The sequence below is a fragment of the Patagioenas fasciata genome, chromosome 1 (assembly GCF_037038585.1).
Source record: "Patagioenas fasciata isolate bPatFas1 chromosome 1, bPatFas1.hap1, whole genome shotgun sequence".
Lineage (NCBI taxonomy): Eukaryota > Metazoa > Chordata > Aves > Columbiformes > Columbidae > Patagioenas > Patagioenas fasciata.
The window spans coordinates 125701007-125720798 of record NC_092520.1 but is presented as its reverse complement, the minus strand read 5'-3'; the positions used below and the strand labels follow the sequence as shown (position 1 = coordinate 125720798).

At 47.6% G+C, this 19792-nt stretch overlaps 1 protein-coding gene and 1 non-coding gene across 2 annotated transcripts in view; both read left to right on the top strand.

Moving 5' to 3' along the window:
* The window catches only part of RCSD1 (RCSD domain containing 1), a 34948-nt gene extending 17907 nt beyond the window's left edge, over nt 1–17041 (top strand). Inside the window, exons 2-7 of the mRNA XM_065852643.2 lie at nt 7128–7235; nt 9576–9665; nt 11018–11089; nt 12435–12638; nt 13497–14142; nt 14980–17041. Of these exons, the coding sequence (XP_065708715.2) occupies nt 7128–7235; nt 9576–9665; nt 11018–11089; nt 12435–12638; nt 13497–14129 (1107 nt within the window). The 3' untranslated portion in view covers nt 14130–14142; nt 14980–17041. The remainder of the gene's footprint in view (nt 1–7127; nt 7236–9575; nt 9666–11017; nt 11090–12434; nt 12639–13496; nt 14143–14979) is intronic.
* A 2679-nt stretch (nt 17042–19720) lies between these two features.
* Nucleotides 19721–19792, top strand: TRNAP-CGG (transfer RNA proline (anticodon CGG)). The gene has a single exon. It is a non-coding gene; the product is annotated as a tRNA-Pro (tRNA).

Here is a 19792-nt window from a genome sequence, read left to right as displayed (position 1 = left end):
TTATAAAGTGTGGAAGCCAAAATAACTGGTGCCTGTAAGAAGAGGCTGAAAATGAAAATACAGTTACCTATTTACTAACTTTGAACAGACAAAAACAGTAGTGTATTTACCCAGGTGAACCTAAAGTTGTCTGTTCTATGCTATTCACTGCTTTAAGGCTAAGACCCATACCCAGGGACCCATTCCAGGTTTCTTTAGGTTATCTTGCTTGAACAATAAATGAACCTGGGATAGAAAAGGATAGGCTGGTGGACTGGCCTCTTTGGACAAGTGCCTTTAGAACAGGTACCAAAGGTACTCTTAACGGAAGGAAGTATTTTTTTATTTCAATGCATGCAGACACATTACTATTATGTTTTGCATCATTATTGAATATTATTGTGGGCTTTGAAAAGGTAGGACTGTTCTGACACACAGGTATGTTTGGCTGGTAATGATATGCATTCGTAATGCATTCTCCAAAGCGTAAATTCATGTCCTCTCCAAATACACAGGAACCATGCCTTAGATGATGTACCATGTGAATATTCGGTGGCCTTTTGCCTCCAGCTGGCCTCAGCAGTTGAATAGAAGGTGAGGCAAGGAGAAGGGATTAGCTCTTGCCTATGGAAACGGTCATCCCAAATTGGTGGGGCAGTATGGTAGTAGCTAGTAGTGTCATCATGTCTCCCTTGCTTGATCTGCCAGCGAGTAGGACATCTCCAGGTCATCAGACCCTATCTCTGCAAGGCAGTCTTGTCAGGTGAGAGGCTACAGCACCTCACTGCAGGAGTTGGAGACATTGACTCCCCTCCAGCTCCCAGGGAACCCTGCAAGGAGGCACGTTCCCCCATGCAGCTTAACCTGTCATTCCCAATATGTTGCTTTGCTAGTCAGGAACAGGTATTTGAGAAGTTTGAGAACGGCTCTTTTCAGCCAAGCTGCTTGCAAATGAGCTCAGTTATGCTGAAAAACAGGCACCTCTATCAGATTAAGGCTGCGCTGCTCCCCACGCAAGCCGAGAGAATTACCCCAGTGTACATAGTATAAGCTTTCCCATGCAGACAAGGCCTGTGACTGGCTGGCTCCTCAAATCCTGTATCTACCTTACTGAAAAACGAGAGGGGCAGGAGTCACATCTGGGAAGGCTTTGCAATGAGAGCAGGTCACTTACCTTCGCAGGGCTGTGCCAGACAGGGAAGAAGGAGTCAGCAAGTGGCTCCATTCCCTCCTGAAATCCGCTGCCTTGGTAAGGGTTGACACTTTAATTTCAAAAGAAACCACAACACTGCTTCCCAGAGTTTCTTGCTGGCATACAGGCAGAGTGTGATGATGGTTTACTTTAGTTTCCTCCCCACAGATGTGCTCCCCATCCCTTCCTTAGCTGAGCAGGTCCTACAGGCTTTATAGAGCTTTGCCTCTGCCATGCAGTGAGGAAAACCCTCTCCCCAGCCACCCATGCAGCTGCTGCTGCTTGAAGTGGGGCTCCTGGAGATCTCTGACATGGTGTTTGTGGGGCTTTTGTGGATGATTAATGGAAACTTCTGAATCACTCAGCGGCCAGTAACGTGCTCCCTGTGATGGTTTGCGTGCGCTCCCTGAGTTTACAGCCTGCCCTCCCTGAGTTCACAGCCTGCCCTCAGCTACACCTCAGGTGGGAGGCAACAGATCTCATGGTGAAATACCAGTGCCACAGACTGGGAAAGCCTTTACCAGCAGGCATGCAAAAATGTGATTTTTCTGTCATATCAGCCCTCTGAATGGGATGACACATAAAGATACAGTTTCCTCAGCCCTTGGCCAGAGCAGTAAAGGGAAGTGCTCACCCCTGCTCCTGCCACCCCTTCATCCCCTCCTGCCACAGCAGCTCAAGCGCATGTCGGGCTGTGCTGCGAACTTGATTGCTGAAATGATCTGGGTTAAAAATAACCTTGTAAAGAGTTAAGGGATGTATTTTTAGCCCAGATCATTTCAGCGATCTAGTTTACAGCACAGCCCCACAAACTCACATGGCTACAAGAGAGGGGGGTGGGGAGGGAGGAAAGGTCAAGGGAGAGTGAGCAGTTTGAAACACAAGCTGTCTTTCTGCCAAAGCTAGGACCTTATGAAACTGCACCCCGAAAGCACTGACTCTCTCTTGTTTTCATCTAGCATACTGGCAACTGCCTTCTTGTGGCGCAGTGTTGAGAGCTGGGTGTTAAGGATCACTATTTTTGGATCCTGTTTGTGTGATCAAGACACTAACTCTGAGGCCCAGGTGCCTGATTGTGTCTGCCTCTGACACTATATTTGTCATTATTTTTGCCATATTTGCCTTTGGTGAGTTAGATGGCATGTGCAGCAACAACAACAAAAAAACCCAACCCAAAAAGTCATGGAGAAGCTTTGCAGAGCTTGTCCAAGCACAGGGTATAGAGCCATGGCTGGCACAACAAACTGGTGTGAGACCAGACTGCAGGGAATTGTTCCTGCAAAGCTCTTTAGAAGCATGGGAGGGATGTGCAGGTCAGGGACTGACCTCAAAACTACATCTAGATGCAGCTGCATGAGAATGGGACGGGAGGTACACAGGACCAGTAACAAAAATTGTGCAACTGTCAGTGATTTTATAGCCGCTGAATACTCCAGCCTTGCAAGGTGCTGTGGAGCACTTGCATCTTGGATAAAAGGTGCTCTTTCTGGCTAAAATATCTTACCTGTAAAAGCTGACACGTCAGAGGATTCATAGGGGAGGGAAGGAGGGTAGGGCAGTACAAATCACTGCTGTTATTCAGCTGGTATTTAAGTGCTGTTTAAGCTGAAACACTCCTCTGTTTGACAGCTAATAGACCTTTCCTCTTTTCATCAGCCAAACCAGGTGCACAAATCCAAACCTGAACTTCTCCTTCATTATCTGCTTCTGACCCCCCACTGATACCCTTTCTGACTAGCATTTCCAGTAGCATGCTATGGACAGTGAAAGTACTGGTGGGATACCAATTCTGTGAGATGGAGTTGTGATAGCTTTCAGTTGTCAGTGTGTGGATCATGACCAAAACTGCTACCTGAGTGCTGTCTGAGCCAGTTTTGCACCAGTCCCAGCAGGACATTTCAATTCATCCTCAAAGCCACCCCTGGCTTTCCAGTTTTCCCCACAAGTCTTTGCAGTTTTGATTTCATAAGAAACTCATTGTCTGCATTGACACTCCCCACCTATAGCTCAAATCCACGATCTTCAAGAAAAGCTCTTTGTGAGTACCCAAACGGGATGCACAGAGAAACTCTTCAGACTCTAACTCTTTTCTGTGGGCCTCAAACACACATCTTCTTTCACCTGGTGCCCATGGTGGGCTCTAGCAGAGCTGGCAAATGTCATTGTGCAAGGTAGTGACATTGCTGTATTGAGCGGTCTGCTCTGGGAGACATTACTCCTGTATCTGGCAGCCTTACCAGCCCTTGCATCTTCTGGCACATTAAATGGCCAGTGAAGTTGGACTGTGCTCAGCAGAGCTGACTGTGCCACAGGATCCACGTGTCTCAGGTCAGAGAGCTTCCCAGCTGCATTGAAAAGATACAGCAGGGGTGGCATGGGACATTTCTATGGGGACCTGGTGGTGTTTCCACCAGGTAGCCCGTGAGAGAAGTGAGGATCGCTGCTAAAAAGAGTGCCACCCCTCACTCCTTCCCCCCCCAGCAGTCTGCAGAATCGAGGATCTGTGGGCAGTTTTGCTCTTACAGCAGAGGCAAGGACTCTGAAGCAAAAGAGAGACTTTGATGGGAAGCTTGAATTGCCATGACTGTACCTAACCCATGAATAAAGGCAGAACTTTCTTCTCCAGTGCTGCCAAAGGGACTAGGTTCAATTTTAAAAACAGATGAAGAAATAGAGAGTTGAAAAACATATTTGAATTTACTTTGAATTTACTTGATTTTGTAAACTTATTTGGAAGAGGAAAGTGAAACCCCTCACAAAGAACTTGCTAGTTACACTTCCTGTTCTGCAGACAGTTCCATGCTTACGTTGATGGTATAATTCAATTCCTGTTTTGCTGCTCTGTCTGACATTTTTCGTACTAGGCAATGCTTAGACACTTATTTTTATGGAACAGTAAAAGACCCTAGAGCAGCAGTCACCAAATTACTGTTGGAGTGAGTCAGACTTACTTTTAGCTTGCTGGTTTTAGCCCATGCAGGCTGACAATGCTTCTCTTCTGAAAAGAATCAGCAGTCGGCTGCAAAGAGCACAAAATTCACATCTGAGTAATTTCACCATTTTTTGCCGAAAAAAAAAAGAAGACAAAAAAGCAGAGCTGTTCCTCCTCATCATTCAGAAAAGTGGTGGGTTATGACACCTGGACAGGAAAAATGACCAGGAAAGGGAGAGGTTGGAGGAACATCACGGGGCAGGACAGAGCCAGCACTGAGCTCTGGGCTGAGAGAATTAGACACCTGTCTTAGTGGTGGAAGGAGCTGAGGGCTGGTGGATGCTCTGGTGTGAGAGTGAGAAAGGGAGGCTTCCCACCTTCCTTGCAATGGGAGGGAGACTGCCAGTCCAGCCCCTGGAAGTCAGAGGGGTGGTGTTCTCCTTGCACTGCAAGGAAGGGAACTTTACGTACCTGAGTGCCCTGGTGTGGCACATTCCCATGACTACAACACATAGAGCAGGATGCACCAGCTGGAGAAAAAAAAAGCCAGGGGGGGAGGTGTGTGGAAAAAGCTGTAGAAAAAGATGGATATAGGACAGCAGTGTCATTGCCAGAAAGGATCTGAGAAAGGACTTTTCCTGTTGCAAAACGCGTAGTGTAATCGGAGAGTCTGCAGCTGGCAGTTTCGGGAGGACACAGCCCGTGGGCAATTTGTGCTAATCTTAGAATGGCATGTTCACTGCTTCCTGCGCCCTGGCTGGCGAGCTTTGCGCCGGTGAGAGACACGTTGCAATCAATGCCTGCTACCAGCAGCAAAACAAGAAACGCATGGAATCATTCCAGCCTCACAGCTTTGATGACATCCAAAGAAAGCAAGCTGTGTTTTCCGACTGCATCTCAAAAAAAAAAAAAAAAAAGAAAAAAAAGAAAAAACACAACCACCACAAAACAAGTGGTCAAAGAGGCCAAGAGGAAATGCAGTGTCTTTTCTCGGTAAGGGGAAAGGGCTATGAAAGAAGCTCTTGGGGGAAAAAGGGACTACGAGGGAGACAAACCTTCCACCACAGACACTGAGAACCTGCAGCTCCTCAGCCTCAATCAAGTCCCCAGTTTAGGTGTCCGTTCTGCCATGTCCAGTTATCCCGGGGGTTGGTGTGCTGAGCCAAGCCGCCCAATCCATCCCACCTTCCCCAGGTTCATTCTTTTCTCTCTCCTCTTTCCAGCCTGCCCTCCACTCAGGACACAGAGCCAGCCTGCAGCTGGGAACTGCTCTCCCTCCCCATTTAGCCCAGCTGTCATTTTTTGTGTGCCGCAGGTTGCCCCACTGATCTGCTTACCTCACTGTTTCTTCCGTTCCCTTCATCTGCCGCTTCCCTTGCCTGTAATTACTCTAGTGAAGGCTGAAAAAATGGGGGGAAGGTGCTAGAAGTACACTGAGAGGCGACAGCCTTGATACGGCTTTCATGGCTGGATGCAGGAAGGCTAGTCTAAAGTGTATGGGAAGTTTAACGGGGGAGATGTAGTCAGGATCCTGGAAACAGAGAACAGCAGATATCTGCTGGGGCTTGTGGGCTCGAGAAAGGGAAGATACCATTTATTGGGAGCAATAGCTCTGTGAAAATAGAAAAGGCCCTTTTCCACAGTGTACATGGGCCTTAGCCATGCTGTTCAATACCAGGTATTTCAGACTGGAGATTGCTCCAAGCTGTGGCATGACTTGAACTGATCCTTACTGTAACCTCTTCAATTTGCCTTTAATCTAGAAACTACGAGTCTAAAGAAATTCCTTCTTTAATACAATTCCAAGTTTCCACAGCTGTTTCTCCAGCACCTGTAGCATGGTCACCCAAAGGAAATGGTCCATACGTGGGCCAGATTGGTGTTTGTAGGACCTTTCACCTCCAGTGATGCTGAAGGAGTGCTTGTGTTAATGAGACAACAGGTCCCTCCCAGGCAGAGCAGCATAAAGGGAGAAGAAAGGGCTCTGCTGGAGCCTTCAGAGAAACAAAAGTTTATTCCTCTAGCAATGGCCTTTGGAGACACTTTATGACCGAGAAGCAGAAGAGTATTGAGGCAGAGGGGTGAGAAATGTGGTGCTGGTCATGCATTCATGGTGGTGGTACAGGAAGCAGAGGTTATGAGGTTCCTTGCTGATGGTTCATAACCTATTTTGTTGTTTTGAGGTCTCTGCCTCTAACAAAACAAGGATTGTTGTTCAGTTGTTCTCAGATCCTCTGGTTTGGTTTTCCCTGCATCAGGTACTAGAGATGAAGAACAAAGGTCTCCTTTCATTGACTTTGATTTCAAGGCTTTCTACTCATATTGCTTGATATATGCATAGTAAAGAAAACAAGGTAAATGTGGGATGATTCTAGGGCTGTGTGCTGTGGGAAGAGCTGCACTATCCAGTCTCCAACAAGCCTCCCACTTCTCAGCTTATTGTCCACCCAGGGGAGAGGAACCTTCTCTCAGCCCTGGTATTTCCTCCCTCTCCCCCACCCGCCTGAGTATTTCACTGCCAAAAAAGCAGAACAGCACAGGGACGTCCCCAAGCAGATGCTGGCTTGCTGCAAGGACAGGGAATGGCTCCTTGCAGCAGAACAACTGGAAAAGGAAGAGCACTGGTGACCAGGGCAGTAAAAAAGGGATGGAAGGGCTGAGAAGGTGTATGGGAACATCCCTTACTGCTCTGCTCCGTTTGCTCACTGTGAGAAAAAGATTGGGAACAGACACTTGGCTTGAAATACTTAGTTTTCTTCCAATCAAAAATACTGAGTATAGAATCTTCAGCTAGAGCTGAGAGGCTCTGCGTGAATTACTGCTTTCCTGGGATATTTGAAAATGCTGCTAGGTCCTGTCTTCCCAAACTTCTTGCTCTCAGATGGGATGATTGATGCCAGATGTGAGAAACTCTGCTTTAAGTCCTTGTTTACTCTTGAACTTTATAACACATATGCAGGCTTCTCTATAGCCTGCTTGCTTTTCCCAGCCTTTGCTCATAACTTGTTGTTTCCAATTTGTCAGAACAGGCCAGCAGAGACCAACTCAGAGGTGGACAAGTCGGCATCACCCTCAGTGGCTCAGCTAGCAGGGAAATTCAAAGAGCAAGCAGCCAATATCACCGGAAAAGAGGTAAGGAGCTCTGCAGCCACCAGCAGGCAATTGAGTAGGAAATGTAGAAGTTGGAGCACCAGTGACCTGAGCATGAATCCACCTTGATTTTTAATCTTCACAAAGGATTTGTCTCCTAGTACAATGCAAACTATGACAGTATCTTCCGTGCACTGCTGGCTTGTGGATGAGTATTTTGGTAGAGCCGTACCTCAGGACAGCTACACACTGTACCTGAGACACTGTAAAGCCTGGCAAGGTGCACATGTATCCCTAGCAGTAGCAGACAGCAATGTATGTACCATTTGAGCTAACTTTTGTGAGCAGAGGACAACAATGAATGATGAAATAGCTAATATTGAGCCATGGAAAAAGAACACAAACTATACATTCCGCAGGTCAGCAGCACCTGGTTCACAAAAGGAGAAGGTTTCCTTCAGGTACTGCCTTTTGAATGGGTTTGAGAGAAAACTGTCTCTTTACTTGCCTTTGTTACATCTTCCAAATGACACTTCAGACTCTGGGGTCTGTCTCTATCATACTGAAACTTTATTTATTGCAAGCCCACTATGCCGAGCATTGCCTCACAAACTGTCTTTCACCAGATAAGCAAAACACTAGAATAGCTCTCTTAGGAAGAAAGGAAAGTTAGAGTGTTTATGGATGGAGGCTGGCATTTTAGGAGAGCCTCCTATATCATAGTGCACCCTTTGAGAAGCATAAATGTTTACTGGTGAGTGCTCCTCCAGTCAGTGGGTGCCCTTTTAAAACTGAACCGCTTCCTTCTGCTGCTCAGCTGATTTCAGCACACCTTTTTTTTTCTTTTCCCCTCTAGTCACCATCATGCAGCCCTGTCTGTCCTATTACAGTCATTTCCTCTTTTTAAGGTATGGGATTTAAATGCACGAAGTCCCTCACCCTTAAGAAGGCAGCAAGTTCCCAGACCTCTCGGGTGTTATCTGGAGACCTCTGCTGCTCCCAAGCCAAGGCAGTGTGGAGGGGCCTCACAGTCAGGGGGAGCTGATTTTCTCCAGAGACAGAGAAGGACAAAGTTTCCTGTCTTTTCTCTTCAAGCCATCTGTGCTTCTCCACTGGCTTTCTCAAGCTGGCTTCAAATTAGTGGCTGAGTGGATGGTATTTAACCCTTGCTTGACCCATGCCAGCAAAGGGGAACCTATGAGCCAGGAAACTTCTGATACATACACTGTGGCACAGCACAATATTACATGGTTGCAAACTGGTGGGGTTTCAATAAGACACTATGTTATTGCTTCCTAGTATGACATAAGAATAAGAGACACAGCATTGCGGTAGCTGGGTGCAGCACCACCAGAAATTGATGTCAAGTCTACAGGTTCTCAAAGATGGTGAACTCTATAGAGGATAGAGATACCATAATCCAACTTTTCACATGCCTGCCTGTTAGAAGGTAACAAAGTTATGAGAATATTATATTGTGGATATTATCCAAGATCCACAATATTATCCAAGTAATTTGTGTGTTAACACACAAGAAATGTGTTAACAGCTTGTCAGGAGACTACAAACCTGGCATGAAAATAGAGACAGCTTGCCTTCAAGACCAGAGCAATAGTTATGAAGGAGCAACTCCATCGGTGTTGTGCTATGTGTCTCTCCCTTACTAGTGAGCACTCTGTATGTCTGAGAGCCCGAGGACACTCAGAGGGAACCAGTGTCCCTGCCATTAACTTGCCTCGTTCCTTCTCCCCTGGAGAATCTGTTGCTTAGTCAACCTAAATGCTACAGCTGAGGCCTTCTCTCTGCGAGCTGCTCTTCTTCATTAGAGAGAAACAAATGGGGCTGTAGGACATGTTGGAAAAGCTGTAATTTCCCTTTTTGTCCCTAAAATACAAGATAGGAAAATAGGAAAATCGTGAAGCAGGTAGGCAGCTGAGACTCATTGAAAGAAAATCCTGGTAATAAGACAGGAAAGAGAACAATAACAAGCTATTCCAGTGTGAGGCGGTTTCCAGCAGGATGGTTTGAGGATGAAGCTTCTGGGAAAGCTTCTGCACCCTCCACAGCTTAGAAGAGCATCCTTTGCACAAAGCCTTAAGTCTTGTGTTTCATGCTGTGGAAAGAGATATAGACTACTTTCCTAACACTAGGACTAGTCTCAAGGTACCACAAGCACACCTAGCATGCTGTCCACATGCCCCTGTGCTAATATCTCGTGGTGCCTTTGAATGTCTCCTTTAGGCAAGCTGAGCCCTCCTATCCATGCATATCAGTTACAGTCCATGCCCTTTGATACTTGAATTTCACTTCCTTTAAAAACAAAACCAAACCAAACCAAAAACTGATTTCGCTGCTGCCTTTTTGGTTCTTTTCTTGTTTTAGGTACCACCACATAAGCCAACTCGGAGGAAACCACCATGCTCCCTTCCATTGTATTCCCACAAAACTGAGACAAGTGACAATGATGAGCAAGTGAGTATCAATTTAATAGAACAAGGTCTCTCCTCTCTGCAACTTGTTCTCTCCTGAGACATGAGCTTGGAGGTAGCAGAGAAGTCAGGCTATGCAACAAAACATATCAGTCATACAGCATCAAACCTTCTTCCCCTGTTCACAGACATGTACTGACTCGGAGTCAGCTCCATGATCTTTCACACTCCCATAGCACAGACACACACCCTGTTTATACTGCTTTTGTTTTTACCTTTTAGAGCACTGATGGATCCACCCAGTTGCCACCTTTCAAGCATTTCGAAGCAGGAACTGCTGGCATTTATTAGATTTGAACAGCGCTTAGCACAGGGAGCACCCATGCTGTTTGTTGCCTTCAGATGAGCTCTAGAGGTCTGAGTATAATGGCATAATAGTTACGCTCTGGAGATTTTTTATTCTTCAGAAAAAGGGAATAATTAACCCAGAGTGAAGAGAGGGTTTGTCAGCGATACTCACAGAATATTGTCCTGAGGTGTCTTCCATACAGTATTCTTGAATGAGCAGGTCCCAATAAGCTGGCTGCTACTTACCAAAATTATTGCTCGGGCCCTTTCCAGTCATTTCTGTCCTCCTGTATTTCAGGGTACAAGCTCTACCTACAAATGTTGCATTGTCACCTGCCCTTAACAAGGATGTGGTTCTTTGTCCTTCTTTTCTGACAGCTCCAGGTTCTTGCTGCCTCCATGCCAAAGGAGCACAAGCTTTAAAATCTTAGGTTCTTTCAATTTCCTTTGGACCTCAAAAAAGCAATATGCCTCTTCTCAAAGAAATGCTCTCCCTTTCTCAAACTGTTTTCAGCCTTTCCTAGCTCTACCTTTCCGGTCATGTGTGCCTTTCCTGCCCTTACTAATTGGGTACCCTTTAACTCTATTAGTCAAGTGGTGGCAGAAAGTCTTTCCCGTCACAAAAAATTCACAATGTTTGCCAACATTAAGGCTTGTACCCTTTAACAGGTAGAATTTTAATCTGTCTGGTCCTGAAATAATACCAGAGAAAATTGTGTCATAGGTTAGAAACCATAGTGAAGGCCATGTAGCAACACAGCCATCACACATCACCTAACTCAGATACTTCAGCCAGAAAGCTGACAATCACCTCTTCTCCCAGAGGAAAGATGCATGTATATAGAGCCCTAGGATGGCTAGATAATAAAAGGGGAGCAGGTTCAGGAAAAAAGAAATCAAACTTTTTTGTGAAGACGCTATATGAGGGTTCATTTTTTCTCTTACGAGCATGTTCTGCTTCTCTCTTCCAAGGTTTCTGCCTTCATTTTATTTCCTTTTTTTCACCTACTATATTGTGACCTTCTCGTGTTTCATTTTGTTTTGCAGAAGCGGTCTCCAAATGCTTGCCCCGTTCCCAAGGTCAAGGTGAAAAGCTCTCCCATGATTGAAAAGCTGCAGGTAGGTCCTGAAAGAGCCCACCTGGCTGCCCCAGCAAATTAAAACTGATTGGCATTTGCCATGGCTACTGTCCTTGTGGAGCAGCCACAGGGGAAGGGAATGCAGGAGCCAAGGGTGACTGTGAGGTAAGCAGGGCTCCACCAACCAGGGCCCAGTCCCACAATACACAAACAAGGAAGGCAGAGCAAGTCTGGTGATGGTAACCAGTGTCAGAAGCAGTCCAGTGATCCTCCAATACATCCATAGGCGGGTCAGTGCATGAGTCAAGATCAGTTGGCTCTGCGGGGTCCATGGCTGGGCATGGGCATGGCAGCAGCACAGCTCAGGTAGGGAGCAGAGGCAGGACCCTCAGTTTAAATGCAGCTCACGAGAGAAAGTGGGGGGAAAGTGGGGGAAACCCCAGCTGAAGTGTCTTCCAGCTCTTTATTTGCAGCAGTCTAAATCAAACGGAGTCATTTGCACTCTATTGGGGAGCTGGCCTTGAGCACAGCAGCTGAAATCCTGGCAGTGGCCAAGTGCGCTCCGGGCTCTGGCCACCTCTGTACGTGCCCAGAAGCTCCCTGCTTCCCCCGCCTCGATTCCCCCAGTTACACACAAACACACCCCATGCTTCTTGCCTTTGTGTATCTTACAGCGGCACCTGATTCATGCCGCTGAGGGCAGCCCAGCACTTGATAGCCTGTAGATATAGTTTCCTGCTGCTGCCAGCTGCCTCTCGTGGCAGCACGTGTGGCTCCAGAGCACGACGCCTCCTGGCTGCCCTGACACAACATAAGCCTATTCATAGCACTGTCCCTCTTAATGCAGCCAAGGACATTTGACTACCAGAGCTTCTTAGTGAAAAGCCAGCAGGAAATATTTTGCCACAGTTAATCACGAATTCACTTCTTTCCATGGTCTTCTTGCTTCTCACAACTGTGCAGATCATTTAAAAGACCTGCAGACCATGCTTGACAATGTGAGGCCTGCTTGGGCACACACAGGATTGGTTTAAATCTCAAAGTGATTCCTGGCTGCTTGTTAAGACTTCCTTCTGGCTCAGCCACTGTAGACTATGCTGGCTTGGCTGGGTCACTGGAAAATCCCAAAAGGCCTCAGGATGACAAAAGGACACATCCTGAGATCCAGCTGCTGGGGAAGGGCAAATGTCCAGTCATAACTTCTCTGCCCAGACTTGTTTGTTGACAGTGTCACCAGGAGAGACCCATAACCAGATGGAATGTGGGTTGTGACAGCTGAGAGATGCGGCAGCTCCCATGGCAAGAGCAAGGGTTCCTCCATGTGGTTACCACATGGAGTACGTGCTGGTGTGATGCACGCACATGACAGGGATTTTTCTTTGCAGGCCAATCTGGCTTTTGCTCCTGCTGCTCTGTTGCCGGGAGCATCTCCCAAAAGCCCTGGTCTGAAAGCCCTGGTCTCCCCATTCAGCACACCTCCCTCAACACCCAGCAGCCCAGGGATTCAGTCCCAGCCCAGTGAAGTGAGCGAGACACCGGTCAGCTTTGATCAACCCCCAGAAGGCACTCAGCTGCAATTCTACAACAAGGTAGGGTGTGGGCTAGGATTTCTGTGTCACAGCAGGATGAGGCTTGCTTATTGCTTGGGGGCGAAGAGGAAGAGGATGCTGTAGCCCTCAGTCCTGCCATAACAGTGTGCATTTGTAGCCAAGGGAGGAGACTAATGCGCCAGGTTCAAAACAGCCTTTCAGTGTAGCTCTGTGAAGCCTTCTCTCTGCACACCTGCAAACGGATCTTCGTGGTCCAGCAGCTCCAGGAGCCTTCCTGGCCCAATAATGGTAAAGGGAAGGGATGCAGCAGCAAGATGCAGTCATTTCAGCTCAGCAGTCATAGAGTGGTGCATAGCTGGGCAGGGAGTACTGTGAGGAGGTGGTGCCACGTGCCAGAAAATGTCCATGTTGGCTGAGGCACAGTTTAGAGAGCCGCACAGAGACAAGGGTTTGCCGAGTGTCCCACAGAGTGCATGGCACTTAGATGGAGAGCTCTAACCTGCATTCACCATCCTCAGCTGGAGGGCAGACTCCTTCGTCAATCACTAAACTGCCAAAGGTAGAAAAGGCCAAGACATCCAAAGTCAGCAGCATCTGCATAATGAATGCAGCATCCCTGAGTTAGGGTCTAACTTGGACAGGGACCCATATTTTAAATTGAGACAATGACCTCCAGCACCAGCTTTACAGAGGGAAAGGAGGCGTATACTAGGGATTTGCTTGTGCTTTTAAGTAGTTTCTCATGGGTAGGAGTCCTTGTCTCTTTATAGCAGAGCAAGAAAAGTGAAGCCATGGGCATGGCAATCAAGCTTGCCATGGTATTTTCTTCTGTTGTGCTTTGTTGCTTTCTTGTACCACTCTCTTGACTGCTTAATGTCTGCTTTTCCTGCCTTCAAGGTGCGGACGCGGGGATCGATAAAGCGCAGGCCTCCCTCCAGGAGGTTCCGAAGATCTCTGTCCGAGTATGGAGACGGGGAAGATTTAGGGGTAAACATCTCCTCTCCAGAAAATGGTGCCAAGGAAGATGGGGATGAGGTGTTTGGGCCCAAGGGGAAGACAGAGGAGGCAGAAACAGGGAGCAAAGAGCAAAAGAAACAGATGGGGTCTGATGAGAAACCCGCATCAAGGAAAGGATCAAGCAGATCAGAAGATGAAGAAAAAGGGGGAAAACAGGCAGAGGAAATGACCCCTTGCAAGAGTAACACAGGGGACACAAAAGAGGATAAGGTGTGTCATGGTGTCCCAGGGGAAGAGAACTCTGCCCAGCCTCCCTCTGGAGACAAGGAGGAGAAGGTGTGTGAGGGTCCCCAGGGAGAAGAGCAGCAAGGCACTGCCTGTGAACAAGAGAGGGAGGACAAGGCGAAGGAAGAAGCTGAAGCTGAAGCAAAGGAGACTGGTGAGAGCACAGTGAGAACATCAGACATTGAAGAAACGCCATTGGCACCTGAGCCACTGCAAGATGCAGTGGACTTAGGGACTGCCAGTGAGGAGGCTTCAGTGTCAGCCACACAGGACCAGAACACAGCGTAACCGTGAAGTACAGGTAAGATGGGTCAGCATGGACGACTCCTAAAATACCTGGGGGTTTTGCCTCCTAATGAACATGGAAACTATGACAAAACATGCCAGTATTTCTGCTGCTCCCCACATGTCAAGAGTATGAAATTTCTGGGCTGCAGAGACTGCAAGGCAGGGTATTTGAAACAACCAGCCCTGGGTGGTGGTACAGAGAGAGGGGTGGAAAAGAAGCAAAGCCAATACAGACTTCAGTGAAACGGAGAGGCTCTGCTCACCAGGCACCCTGCTTAACTGCTGTTTTGAATGCAATTTGGAAGTGCTTACAACAAGAAGCACCTTTCCATAGCAGTAACCATGTATACACTATCTCAATATGCTTCCTTACATATACATGTTTTTATGCATATATGTGCACACATTGTATATATACATGCACACATATATATTCTCTCTCTATGTATGTAGCTTGTTAGCTTTGCCAGCAAGGATAGTGTTTGCACACATATCAGTTTCTTGGTCAGTCCTGGCATCACACAAACACTTGAAACACTCTGACACTTGAAATAAAAGAGGATTTCCACTGGCTAAAGCAGGGCTTGTTCCATGTAGCTTCTTACGTGTTCTCTAATCACTGATAATGTAGCCACACAGGTAGTCTCTTTCTGCCTCAACTACCTGTCCCCTCTTCATATGCCTCATTGCTTTGGCAAGGAGCGACTGAAGGAAGGAGGGTGGTGCTCAAGCTGCAGCTTGCCTATGCCTCTGAGCATGTAAACTACCAAAGTAGCAGCCCCAGCACTGTACTTACTTGTATTCACATTATTATTTTCCATAATTTCCTTACTTTTCCCCTCTCAAAAAGGCATACCCAATCAGGGCACAGGAGACATGTGAATAGGAGCCATCTAACCCAACCAAGGTGGAAGCTACTGGAAAACCTTCAGTGACAGGAGAGGAGCAGAATACGGATATTCCCTGAGATCCAGACTCATCCTGGAGCTGAGCAGCCACTCGCTGGCTCTCTGCTTTGCACCATCATATTCTGGACAGTCGGAACAAGAGACTGGCTTGAAATCGCTTCAGAGTTCAAAACTGAGGTGTTGGCTGATGTTGTTTGGTGCTATTTGGGGACTGAGAGACCTGATATGTGCTGTCCTGGAGCCAACAGTCACCACCACTGCTGGGCCCTCTGCTCCTTCATCCTGCTCCAAAATGTCTTTTTCTCCTTCCCTGCATTGGTCTTAGATGAAGTTCATCAGTTACATACATACATGTATGGTGCCTTTTTGGTAGCTTCTTTTGAAATATTTTGGGTTTTCAAATTTCAGTAAATAATGTTGTAACAGTAGGAAAAAGTATGTTTTCTCCATATATGCTGTATGGCAGACAATGTGAACCCTGAACACAGGGAAAACTCTTAGGATATTGTTCATAAAGGATAAAATCCCTTGAAGTGGGGGTTGAGCTCGCTGATCTGTGAAACAACCAGCTGTGGTAGGCAATTTTCTATGTGCTCCAGTTTTGGGGTGTTTTTAGTGCTGGTAGAAATTAACAACCAATACATTTCATGCACAGAAAAGATGGGCTGGGTAAGTCAACAGGGCAAGTTTTCTTATCCAGTGTTGGGCTCTAGTCCAGATTTAGAAGGGCCACCTGTCTGTCAGTCTTTCTCACTTCCAGACCCTATCCAGTCTTTTGATTCTCTTTTGAAACTTCCAGTGTGTGGCCACCAAGCGCCACTTGTGATAGAAAGCATCCTGGCTTACTGGAAACAGCTGATTGATTTTATGTAGGTCAAAGAAGAGGTCCTAGATGGCTGAGTTTCCAGTCATATAGCCTGACGAGTATGAATTGGTGAAGGTCAGATAGCCAGTCCCTCTTAAGTACTTAGGCACTGTACTAGATTTGCATTCGCTCTTGGAGTACTAGTTAAGTCATAGGTCTGGCAGTTGCTAAGTGAAAAAAGCTTTTACATCTGGAGAGTATTTGTTGCCTCCAAGAAATAAATTATTCAAGGAAAGATAGATAACAGACCCTCACCTGACCAGTTTCCTGACAGTAGTGCTAGAAGCTGTATCTGAAATACTGAATAAAAAGCTGCTCTGGCTCAAGGCCATGGAGCTCATGTCCACAGCATGATGTGGAGCTGTGGACAAGTCTGGGCTCACTGGAGACAGTGAGCCAGACTTGTCAAAAGCTGAGCCAAGGAGTCAGCTAGCTGTTGTTGCTGTGAACTGTCAGGGGCCAGTGCTTGAACCTGCCACCAGCCACCTAATACCAAGCCAAACAGACACAGCTACAAAGACCAAGGGCAGAAGCAGCCAGCTCCTCTTCATCCATCACAAAGCTTCTCCTAACAAACGTTAAACTGAGCAGAGCTGGAGGCTTGGGTTGGCCCTGTTTCTCTGGACAGGCATGAGCATTTCAAACAACACAGCCCACATCCATCCTCGAATGGGCTCTGCCACACAGCAGTGTTACAAACCCAATGGTTCTGAGCGATATCCCCTTTCTGTTCACCAGCTCTAAAATCATGAGGAAAGAAGCAGCTCTGTGCCCTTTCCTTTCTTTTTCCTACGTGAGAGCACCGAAGTCTCACTTGCTGAGAACCAGCAACGTTGACCCTCCTGCGTAGCATGGGCTTGTTGGCAAACACATCCTTTCAAGCCATGTTATGGAGCATTGTTGCCTTTGAATCCATTTTAATCTGTTTGTTAGAGCTTGTATTCCAGGGCAGGCTGCAATCATCTGCTGTATCCTGCTGCTTCTCTCAGCAGAGTGTCCCACCTGGATGTGAGTGATTGTGCCTTACTGTATATATAGATATATGTGTGCCTGTTTAGAGAATGAGTATGTGTGTCCCGAGCAGTGGAATGGAAATCCAAGGGAAAAACAGAAGAAATAAATGGTGGAATAAAATTAAAGCAATCCAAAGTCCATGTGTTTCCTCCTGGGGAGATGAAGGAGCCTGAGGAAGGATGGAGAGAGCTGGTAGCAGCAGGAGAAATAGGGGTGGGATTTCCACTGCCATTGGACAGTTTAACACTAAATTTTAATTTAATTTGTGTTTTGTTTTTTTACTTTTGGGGAACAGCAATGTCCTTAATCCTCAATGGAAGGTGTTCTCTGGGGCAAGCAGTGACACTGGAGACTGCCACGCTCCCTGCCCCAGTGCTGAGGGTGTGTAGGAACAGAAGAAAGCAAAGCCATCTAGCCTAGTGCCGTTTCTCCAGTAGCATCCTTGTGCAGGGGAAGCATAAGAAACCCAAGGCAACACACAGTGATCCTTCCTGTGAGATCTCCGGGTTTCTGGCAGTCAACAGTTTAGAGACTTTCTGTGCCAGAAGTTGCATCACCACCTTCATCCTTGATGGATTTATAAGTTGCAGGAATAAAGACGCCAGTTCCTCAGCTGGAGACACCCACACACCCCTCTAGGGGTGATGCTCACTCAGGCAGTGCACAAACCATGCCCCACCTGCACGCCAAGTGAGAGCAATTTTATACAAGACTCAGTGTTGTCCCAAAAGCAGGGTTCTGTCACCTGGTGTGCATACAAATGAGCCAAATTTAGCACACAGACACAAGATATTTATTACAGAGTTGTGCAAGTCTGGATGCTGGAATAAAGCCAGGATGCCAGCAAGAAAAGTAAAAGGCATTACATATGAAATCTTATCACTGTGTTCATACCCTAAAAAGCCAATTGGCTAGACATTTGCATATTGCATTACATAATCCCTTTAGCGTATAATAAGCAACATTCAGCTAAAGGACAGTTTACCCAACAGTCTTGAGATACGTGCTAAAGCAAGACCTGTGCGGGCTTCAAAATGTCTAAAGCTGCAAGGTCAGTAGTGTCTATACTTCTTGATTACATGTTTTGCAAGTCACTCTTACCTTTGTTATATGAGCAGACGAACCTAAAGGATTTACATATCTTTAGGTTAGCAATTGTCCCTCCATTCTTTTAAGTGACACCCCATCCATACTACCTGGAAACGTCGGCTTGGGCAGCGTGGTCTTATATCCACAAGGTGTACAGAGTCAAAAAGTTTTGACTGAAATGTAGGCCACAGCATGGCTTGATGTACAGGGTGGGGACACCTATGCAGACCCATGCGTACCTGTCAAAGCCCCGAGGTGGGCATGTATAATGTCAGGCGGAAGGACACTGACAGTCTTTACAGGAAAATGCCCTAGTCAAGAAAAATCTGACAGAGTTGATGCAATTCCTCTTATGTGGATGGTGCCTGAAAGATTAAAAAAAAAAAGAAGTAAAAAAGCACAAACCTTACAAGCCAGAAAACCCTTAAAGGGGGGGGGGGGGAGAAGGATGGAAAACAGAAAACAGAGCAAGAATAAAGTGGAGGAAGGAAGGAAGCACAAGAGCAAGGAGACTGTTGGAGCTGTGTTTGGCTGGGATGTTGTTGCTTTATTGGTTGGGGGGCGGGGGGCGTTGAGGTTTTTTGTTTGTTTTTTATTGGATTGTGTTTAAACTGTAGTGTGAGCCACAAGGAAGTGTTGGATGGGTAAGGACTGAGAGCAATTACTGATGGGAAGAACAGGGTTTTTTTAAGAATCTGGGATGCGAGGGAGGCTGAGGAAGAGTTGTGGCAACACAAAGGGAAAGCTTGAGGGTGAAGGAAGCATTAGCAGGATATGGCACATCAGGGACAAACTGGAGCCAAAGTAGCACCGTGAAGTGGCTTCACAAATCAAACAGAACACCACTAGCTTCTCTGGCCCCAAAGCACAAGAAACACACACCCAATGCTGAGGCACCTTTCCCAGAAGCGCAAGACCCTTAGTTAAACCCTTGCAGCCCCAACCGCCACTCCTGGGGCCACTTGATCAAAGGGAAGCGCCGAGTGCACCGAACAGGCCAGGCCACCCCCCAGGTCCTCACCTCACCCACTTTGGGGACTGCCATGAGAGGATTCGCACACATTTGCACACACAGCTGCGTGCGTGCCCTCCACACGCAACCCCGCAGGGCGGGAGGGTTGCGCGGGAAGGACAGCCCTGTCTGTCTGTCGTTCCGCCCGCTCCCTGAGAAGAGCGGCACCTCCAGGGGGCGCAGCGCCCAACGGCTCGAAAAAGCGCGGGCCGGGATAAACCAAAGCCATTCGGCGGGGGAGGGGGTGGTTCCCATATCTCCCCTTCCACTCCGCTGAGAATGAGCTCGCCCAGCCTCGAGCCCAGCTGCCCGTGGCTGCCCGAAGCGGGGTGGGGGGCGCCGTTCCTCCCTCCCCGCCCCGGGAAGGGTGAGGGAGTGGTGCCTGCACAGGGAAGCGCAGGCTGGGCCGCAGCTCCCCCCCACGGGGGCTCGGGAACGTCTCTACCAAGCGGAGCCGGAGGGTCGGGGGAAGGGCGATGGCACGGGTTGCCCGGGCGAAGCGGCGGGAAAGGGGAAATGACAGCAGCCTCCGCTGCTAAGGGCAGGATTAGTGTCTTTCGAAGCGGTGGGCAGAACCACTGGCAGTCTAGCAAGGGGGGAGAAGGGCAGGCCCACGAAGATACTGGCAGGCCATAGCTGGCAGCAGGCGGGAGGATGTGGGAAATGAGTGAAGTTCTCAGCTAGGAAGCACACAACAGAGAGCGGCTCGTTGGTCTAGGGGTATGATTCTCGCTTCGGGTGCGAGAGGTCCCGGGTTCAAATCCCGGACGAGCCC